The following is a 9,632-nucleotide window of genomic DNA, read 5'->3' as shown; positions in this document are numbered from 1 at the left end:
AAACTTCACAAGGTGAAATTTGCATGTCTGCTAATATGGCAGAAGCATATACCTATAAACGATACCCCACAATCTTGAAACCAGATTTTGCATCTTGTACATTCAGCAATATACAAGCCCACCATTCCTGAAATAGTGAACGTAATCTGCATTTCTAGTGCCGTATCTGCATACTATGCAAAAAAAATCAGTCCAATGAAATCAAATCACCCAGCATGGGTGAAAACGTAATCGCTATTTATGCCTTCAACAAAGTCTCTAGAAAAATGCTCAATAATACAGCTCAATGGTGCTGCAACCTATCAAAGAGAAAGACATAATCTCACAGATATGCCCAGGTGATTTCTTGCTTTTCCAAGTTAGTTATTGCATTACTGGCATTGTGTCAATTAGTACACGCTGATAGCTCCCCTGTATACTAAACAGACGTTTCACCTGATGTAGTCACAGGCCAAGACTGACTTGCTCACTCACCCAATGCCCACAAAAGGCATCTTCCTCATACTCATCAGATTTCTCCAGGACAAGCTCCAGTTGAGGAACCGCTCCTTTATTTTTCATTCGCCTATTCAATGTTTGTAACTTGGTATGAACTTCATTGTATTGTGAGTGATTTTCACCTCCAACAAAGAACTGGTGGATATTTGTGTCGACTTCAATCCATGCCCTCCCAGGTTTCTTCCAAGCCTCTGCACATTTTCTCATCTCTTGTATTTTCTCAGCATCCTCCCACATGTTGGCGTCAACATAGATATTTGACATAAGCACATAGCCTGATGCATTTTTGGGGTTCAATTGAATAATCTGATTTAAGCAGTGCCTTGCTAGCTCTAAATTATTGTACATTCGGCAGCTAACCAGGAAAGATCTCCACATAACAATATCTGGGGGAGTAGGTAAATTTTGAATTAAACGCTCAGCCTCTTTTAAGTGCCCTGTACGACCAAGAAGGTCTACCATGCAGCTGTAGTGTTCAATACTTGGAGTGATCTCATGGTCTATTATCATAGACTTAAAGTATCGCCAGCCTTCTTCCACTAAACCTGAATGGCTGCAGGCAGAAAGCATACTAGTGAATATCACATCTCCTGGCTTGAGGCCTTGTTGTTGCATACCATTAAAGCCTTGTGCAGCCAAGCTACAGTTTCCATGCAAGGAGCACCCTGCAATCATTACAGCCCAGGAGACCACATCTGGATTTGGAAATCCATGAAAAACTTTCAGAGCCTCCTCTAGACTCCCACATTTGGCATACATGTCCACAATGGTATTCCCAACATCCAAGTCAAGACTAAAATCACTCTCCATGATCTGGTGATGTATCCATCTGCCCAGCTTTATGCCTCCCATGCTGCTACATACTTTCAAGAGGCACAAAAAAGTGACTTTGCTAGGCTTTATTCCCTCCTCCTGCATTTCTTGGAAAAGTTCTATAGTGAGAATATCATGCCCATGCAATGAATATCCTGTAATTAATGCACCCCATGATACCACATCTCGATTTGGCAATACCTCAAACACCTTGTAAGCTTCCCCTAGCTCCCCACATTTGGCATACATATCAATGAGTGCATTTCCGACAACAACATCAAATTCTAGCCCACTTTTAATAACCTGATGATGCGTCAGTCTGCCCTGCTCTATGGCTTCTATGCTGCTACATGCTTGTAATATGCACAAAAAAGTGACTCGTTTTGGCTTTAGCCCTTCATTTTCCATTTTCTCATAAAGTTTAAGAGCATACAGACCATCACCATGGCTGACATATCCTGTAATAAGTGCATCCCATGAGACAACATCTCGACATTGCAAATTGTCAAAGACATTATGAGCTTCCACTAGGCACCCACACTTTGCATACATGTCAATGAGAGTATTTCCAAGCACTGCATCAGATTCCAGTTTACTTTGGATAATCAGTTCATGTATCAGCCTGCCCTTGTCTATGGCACCTATGTTACCACATGCTTTCAAAATACACAGAAAAATGACTTTGTTTGGCTTTATGCCATCCTGTTGCATTTTCTGAAAAAGTTCAAGCGCAGGAAGTCCATGGCCACAAATAGCATACCCTGCAATAATCACACCCCAAGACACCACAGTTCGATTTGGCAGCTTATCAAACACTTCCTGTGCCTCCAACAGGCTTCCACATTTGGCATACATGTCAATAACTGTGTTCCCCACCATGACATCTGAGTCAAGTCCATTTCTAATTATCTCCTTATGTATCCGCCTACCCTTTTTTATTGCTTCAGTGCTGCTACAAGCTTTTAAAATGCTTAGGAAGGTGACTTTATCTGGCCTCACACCACTCTTATTCATTTCATGGTACAACTCCAGAGCTCTTTCACCTTCTCCAAGCTTTGAATATGCGGAGACAACTGCATTCCAAGTAAACACACTTGGGTTTGAAACATTGCAAAATATTTGATATGATTCCTGTAAGCTCCCACACTCAGCATACAACCGGATGAGGTGGTCATTTAAAGAAGGATTTGAATCAAGTGTGCTGATGACCATAAGAGAATGCACTTGCCTGCTGGCTGTCAGGTCCTTTCTTTTAGTGCATTCCTGCAGAAAGCTGCGAATGATGTCCTTTGAAACTGGAATCCCTCGTTCATCCAGTCGTTGGATGGCCCGGAGTGCTTCCGAAATCCCACTTCTCTTTAACAAACTTTTCAAGTCCCTGACAGCCTGTGTAGTTCCCCCACACAGCGCCACCCTTTCGTATTGATGATCAAACGGTCGACACACAGTGGCAAAGGAAAAAATCCGAGCAGACCTTGCAATCAGAAATTGTATCGGCAGTAAAAATGTTGCATGCCAGACAGGCAGAGATTAGCGTCTGAAACTTCCTGAGTTCCTCATAAAGCTAAAATATCTGCCATCAAAAGCTAGAATAAGTTGCATTTGCACCACGCATGATGACAAAGTAAGACTGATGACTGAGATTGGTCACAAACAATGCAAAAAGGCTGCAGACAAGAGCGCCCTTATTGATGTTACTGTTTCGACTGCCCTCATTCAACTATGAAAAGTGTAAGATCGGAAAACCAGGTTTCCCGTCTCCATTGAAATGCGAATATTGTCCCAAAGATTAAGATCCAAACAACCTTTAGAGTGTTCATAGAAAACATTTTTGGAAAGAATTAACATTTCATAAATTTAGAGGTTCTCATATACTTTATAACTACACGTCTTTGTGGCCTCTAATGTTTTTTTCTTTAGGTCCAAATCAAAATTCTTTCGTTCACCTCACACTAAACCTGGGTTTTTCGTGAACACTGCAAGTTTAGACAAAGTGGCTAAAACTATACATGAGTATCTTCGTGTCCTATGTTTTTATCTTGATCACCCCGTATATGGAGACGCTCTTGGCACTTTCAATTTCAACCCTCCTTTCAGAAAAAACAAAAAGATGAATTGCAATTCATAGGGCCTGCCTAGAGGGGTGAGACTGAGACTAGAGAAAGCAAAAAGCGAAGGGTGGTAGAGAAGGGGATGTGAAACAAGTGCTGCTGCTAAAATCAGTGAAGAGAGATAGAGAAGGGGATGGGAAACAAGTGCTATCACCCACAGATTTCGCCTGAAAATGCTCCCAAAAAGCCGCCCACACAAGCCATCGAATTTCTCTTTGGAAAAAGTTGAATCGTAACAAGTCCTACCCCTGGAGGGGTAGGGCAAAAAGAACTTAGATTCTTATGGCCAAAAGTATGGACTTACTTTGAGGTCTTGAGCAATTCAAGAGAGACTTATGACACTTTAAGACAATGGGTGAGACGAGTCTTATGCAAAGAGTTGAGTCAATGGAAAAATGTCCTACTAAAGACTATCCTCTACTTGGTGAATTAGGATACTTCAGGAAAAAGTGAAAATTCAATCTAAAAATGTTTAACTTGTAGCCCACAAATCTGATGCAGATGTTGTGGTGAAAAGGGTATGGTCAAAAGCTTGCTATAAAAAGATTTGTAAAAGTGTGTGAACTTGCAAGTGCTGATCAGGTGACAACTTGATGGGGATAACTTTTTTTAATACAAGGTTAATATATAGCACTTTTCAAGCTAACCACATCCACCCACCTTGTACCCTCATTATACAATCTTGGTCAATGAGTAGCACAAAAACGGAGGGCCGTGGCACTTGCTTGCATATTGGCCCGTCTCCCCCAATGGAATACCCTCTACTCGGGTGGAATACCCTAGTGGAATGCTTATGTGGCTAACTCAGTCATTGCTACCAAATTAATTCGTCTACTATGGAATGCCATATGGCAAAGTGAGTCGTATTATGCTAGTGGAATGCCATGTGGCTGACTAAGTCATCTGCTAGTAAACTACATGCAACGATGATCTTGGCAAGATTAAAGGGTTGCATGCTCCTTTTAAGAAAAAAAAATCATTTAAGGGTAGCAAAAGAATGGGAGGAAAGGTTCATGGCAATTGCAAGCACAAAACAAGCAACTAACATTATGCCATGTTCAAGCTTTTTTATCCATTCAATTAGACCATATAAGATGATAAAGGGCACTCGAAAGGTCATACACTAGAAGAATGAGGCTCTACCATTCAAGCTCAATGCATTGGGCTTTTCCATGGACTCATATTTTGGGATTTGGCATTTTAAAGGCTTCACGTTGAACCTTTCATACCTCCAGAATTGGCTTGCACCTTCTAAATGTCTTACTTCTAAGGGTGCTCGAGATCCCCCTGGGAATTCAACCTTTCTAGAGGGCACCAAAAAGGCATTGAATGTAAGGTTGAGCAACTAGCTAGAGTAAGAAGCAATGCTAGATGTTCTTGATTATATGGGTTTCTCAAGCACCCACTGAGGATTCAACATTTCTAGAGGGCCATAAAAATGCATTCAATGTAAGGTGAGCAACCAATTGGAATAATCAGTAATATCAAATGTCAATCGATGAACAAGGTTTCAATTCTATCTAGGTGGAGGTGTTGTTGTGCTAATGTAACTTTGAATGTCTCATGAATTCATGGGTTGGTGGGTTACAACCATTACAAGAGTGAACTCAAAACCTCTACCTATGTTATTCCATTTGTGACTTAATACCATGAAGGGTGTGTAAGGGATGGTTAACTAACATGAGACCAAATACCACACGAAGAGTACCTTAGGCACCCTTCTAGCACACCAGTGATCCATACACACAACCTATGGTGGCGTCATCAATCTTATTATTAGTACCCAGTAGCACATTGTGCTTCACCGCTTACTCTGCATGCATAGCCCCTAATGTTGTGTCTCATCTCAAGCATTCACTTTTGGTGAGAATTATACACCTACATAGCATGTCCATAGCTAGAAGGGTTGAGTATGTCTACAAATAATACTTGTCAGATGCATCTTGCAAGATGTCATGCATGCACATCATATGCACAATGCGAGAGGCTCTTGCCCATTGGATCCCATCTATGAAAGCTTCCTTATCTTGTAGTAAACCACTATAAGGTGGAATTCCAGTTAAAAAATAGGATGGCATAAGCCATATTTCAAGGAGCCCCAAAAAAACCTAAGATGGGAAGACCACTAAGAAGAGGAAGGACTATTAGTCCTTCACTTTTAGAGAAATATACAAAATTTTAGTGGGGTAACTGAAGTGCAACAACAACTTGAGAATGGGAGAGTAGTGAAGCCCCAGTAGTCATGCCATCATACTATTCATCCTCCCAAATTTTAGAAGAAGAAGAAAAAACACGTAGTGGAGTTGTTTAGCCTACTTGATGGATCAAACAAGCTAGAAGTCATTAAGAAATATTAAGGGATTACAAAATAGATTTCAAATAATTGCATTAACTAGTGAAATAGGAAAAGCAAATGGGTAAAAATAGAGGAGAGCTAAGGGGGGAGGGTACATTAATTGGGGGGGGGGGGGGGGGGGGAGGTGTACTTGGAGAACTGGGGTGCCACCTTATCTTGCAAGGACAAGGTATTAGACCACTAGAGCCCCTTCTAAGGTAAAATTCCAATAAAAAAACAGGATGGAATGAGCCATACTTCAAGGAGCCCCAAAAAAACCTAAAAATGGAAGACCACTAAGAAGAGGAAGGAGTAATAATCCCTTCACTATTAGAGTCTTGACACTCAACTCAAGTTCCACTCTTGACATAAACTTGCACACCCTTTAGTGCTCCAATCCATCTATGGATCTATCATCAAACCTACACATAGTGATTGAAAAGATCCATGTGACAACAATCCATATTGACCACTAGTTTGCCACCTTACTGCTTAAACTACTGTAGCTATTGTAGCACATCCTCTACCACCTCTTGCATGCTATAGAATCCCTTGACAATCTCTCCCTAAGATCTTGGGTCTTGTCCTCTATCCTATTATAGCAAGTAAGAGCAAGCCTTCCGAGACGTCAAGCAAGATCCCATGCTTTTGATCTAAGCACCAATTGTTGATTATGTGCCCTCTATTGAAGCCCATAAGTAAACCATGGGATTGTTCCTTTGATCTCCATGAAACACTAGAACAAAAGGCATCCTTGCACCTAGAGACCCTCTTGTCTCATTGCAATAACTAATAAACCGTGAAATCACCACAAAGATCCAAAATCATCCACTTCCAACAAATCACTCACCAAAACTCAATCTCCGAACATGTGCCCATTGTCTCCACCAAAAAGGATGTGCAAAAGGATTGTACAAAGCTTCTACATCCAATGATTCTACATTTTGGGCCTCAAAATAATGAATGCACTCAACATGATATCAAAAATGATTTTTGAATATTTTAGGGTGAGTAATTATGGCTTCTTAATGAATTTACACATAAATTAGTGCCAAAATATTTCTTATTAATGCTTTTGCTAGCCCTCAAGATCCATTATCCCATGACTTATCTCTCTTATGCATGACAAAACAAACTCAACTTTCAAGATGGCATCACATGAAGAAACTGGTCTAAATCACATGAGAAAATAGTTGAACATGAAAAGCAATAGAACAAAGTTTTTCCACCACCATGAGACAACAAGGATTAAACCAAAGATGACCCCACCACAAGAATGTGCAATGGTACATGTTTTCTATGCAATGATATACATGGCACATGCCATTGAAACTATCATCTTGACTAGAGCATGTTTCGTATGCAAGGCATTTGACACATGTGTCATCAAAGTTGACATCCTAATAGGATCACATAATGGACAATGCATCTCGCCATTAGACCCATAAGTGTGTAAGTTGTGTATACTCCCTCTAAGCTTCCCAAATTTAAACAGTATTTTTTAAGGCTTCTTGGCTCCATTTATTAGAGTACTCTCCAAAATATCCATTTGCACTAGGAGTATACACAACACCACCTTCTATATTCTCCAAACCTCTAGAAAAAGTGAATAATTGATATGTACTCTCTCTTGCCTTCCCAAACCCAAACATTTCTATTTATATTAAGAAACATAACATGTTATTTAAATATGTTTATGCAAACCTCACAAAATAAATGGACATCCAAACCCTAACTACAATCATCATTTCCCTCAAAGCATTGCCACCATTCTTAGAAAAACACCACATTATAGACTCGCTACAAAATTAACATGCCAGATATGCTTTCCCCAAACTAACATTTCTTTTTTACCAATTCACTCACATCCATAGATATGCTACTTATTTCAATTGACACCCACTTTGCTAGTTTCTTGATGGGTTCATTAGTATATCATTTTTGGGAGCTACACTTATTGCACTTGTTTTAGACTATTTAATCACCATAATTTGTAGTAGCTCACATTCTATTTGCATCCTATCTTCAATATCAATTGTAGCACATCAAAGCCAACCATTTTAATTGTTTGAAAGAGAAAATCATTGATCATGACTTTCTATTAGTGGTGGTATATCAAGAAGAGTTCATGTTAGCCCAGGACGAAGTGAAATAGTTGTTAGGAGCTATGGTGAGCTACTATAGGAAATTCATTCAAGTAACTCCAAACCAGTGGCATCAATTGGTAGTGTGCTTGAAGACCAAGGTCTAGAACACAAAAAGTACTCAGATTGCTCTTTGACTACTTTATGACTTAAACAATGGCTAACACACACTGCGAAAGATGAAGAAGATACGCAGCCAAATGTGAAGAGTATCTAAGCCAGAGGCAGTGTCTACATCTGAGTATGCAAGTGGAGAAGTCTTGGAGTCAAAGTTCAATGCCCAAAGGAGGCTGGCAGAAGAAACTGTCCAACAGGAGTGATGAGCACAAAAAGAGAGACTCGGATATGCTACCCCAGGGGTGGAAGTTGACTACTATGCAAATCCAAAAGGTCAGAACAATGGTGTTGGGTCGAGGCATCCCAGAACGTTGGCGGGGGTGAAGGCCCATCATGGCAAATAGAATCCAAGCACTCATCTATGGAGAGTTTGGATTTTGAACAAATGGCCATCTCCTCGGTAGAACAACAAAATAAACACGAAGACCAACTCAAAAAGTGATGAGAATGTCTTCGGTGATAATCGGCTATCATCCCAGAAGAAATGTGTCAAGAAAGGTACGAAACCAAAAGACCGGCTACAGATGATGAACAAAGAATACATTGTCATGAAGACAGACGTGTTTCTCATGGTGGTGGAGAGAGATGCCACCATAGGTCTAAGGTAAATGAGGAATAGCTAAGTCAGTTTGCCCAAGTTCCTCTCACAATACATAGAGATACTATACGGACAATAGGTATACATCAAGTTGTACTCTTGAGGCCTGAAGACAGTACCACCAACCAAGCTAGGAGGAGACTATAGTGACCTCACAACTATGAAGGTGACTATGAGAGGGGAGGAGTTAGCAAGTCGGTTCTTCCGAGCGATAGACCTGCTTACTCGAGTTTTGGAGCTAAAAAGTTTAAGTCCAGCTCCAACATCAAGGTAAAGTTCCAATTTTTCAAAGGCACAGATGATGAAGATCCTTACAGTCATCTGTAGAGTTTCCTACATGTTCGCCACATCAATGGTGCAACAACAGATGAAGAGCACTAATGCTTGGTGTAAAGACATCAATTGGAAGGCATAGAAGCAGTTGGCATGGCTAAGATTGCAAAAGGGAAAACTCCAGCAATTCAGATGCCCAAGCAGTTCCAGCACTTTCTTACTGAGCAGGGAGAATTTTTGAAATCTAGCTCTAAGAAAGCAAAATCAGATATGCCATAGGAGACTAGCACTGAGCTAGCCATGGCATGGAAAACATTCAAGAACATGCAAGTTAGTCAGACTTTTGCAGAGCTAATGCGAACAGCCTCATGTTGTCGTGACTTCTTTGCTCAACAAATCAAGGATTCATCCGAACGGCCAAAGGAAGTGTAGTCCTTAGCCACTATGCCTAGGATTGATACTCCAATAGTTGATGAGTAAGTTCCATTCATCACTATCAAAATTAAGAAGCGAACTATACCAGGTGTAATAGTGGATGGAGGATCAAGCTTGAATATAATTTTTGAAAAAATTGCACAAAGGCTGAAATTCAAATCATATAATCCATTGCCATTTTGAGTACATATGGCAGACTCAACGTCCAGTTGATCCCAAAGGCATGCTACAAGATGTAGTCATTTCGATAGGCGGCATCTATTCCAGTCATCACTATCAAAATTAAGAAGCGAACTATACCATGTGTA

The 9,632-nt window shown here is 40.4% G+C and overlaps 1 protein-coding gene across 1 annotated transcript; it reads right to left on the bottom strand.

The window, feature by feature from the left end:
* Positions 1–206: 206 nt before the first annotated feature.
* Positions 207–3,159, bottom strand: LOC147905961 (putative pentatricopeptide repeat-containing protein At3g01580). The gene is made up of 4 exons (XM_087380787.1): positions 3,058–3,159; positions 2,786–2,875; positions 475–2,697; positions 207–299 (listed from the first exon to the last, which is right to left on the bottom strand). Exons 1-4 carry the CDS (start codon positions 3,157–3,159, stop codon positions 207–209), a joined length of 2,508 nt encoding a protein of 835 aa, XP_087236913.1.
* Between the last annotated feature and the right edge of the window lie 6,473 nt (positions 3,160–9,632).

Source organism: Dipteris shenzhenensis, chromosome 1, assembly GCF_047967505.1.
Source record: "Dipteris shenzhenensis isolate YYH24624 ecotype China chromosome 1, Dip_SZ_1.0, whole genome shotgun sequence".
Classification (NCBI taxonomy): domain Eukaryota; kingdom Viridiplantae; phylum Streptophyta; class Polypodiopsida; order Gleicheniales; family Dipteridaceae; genus Dipteris; species Dipteris shenzhenensis.
Note: the sequence above shows the minus strand (reverse complement) of the source record. Positions and strands in the feature narration are given on the sequence as shown.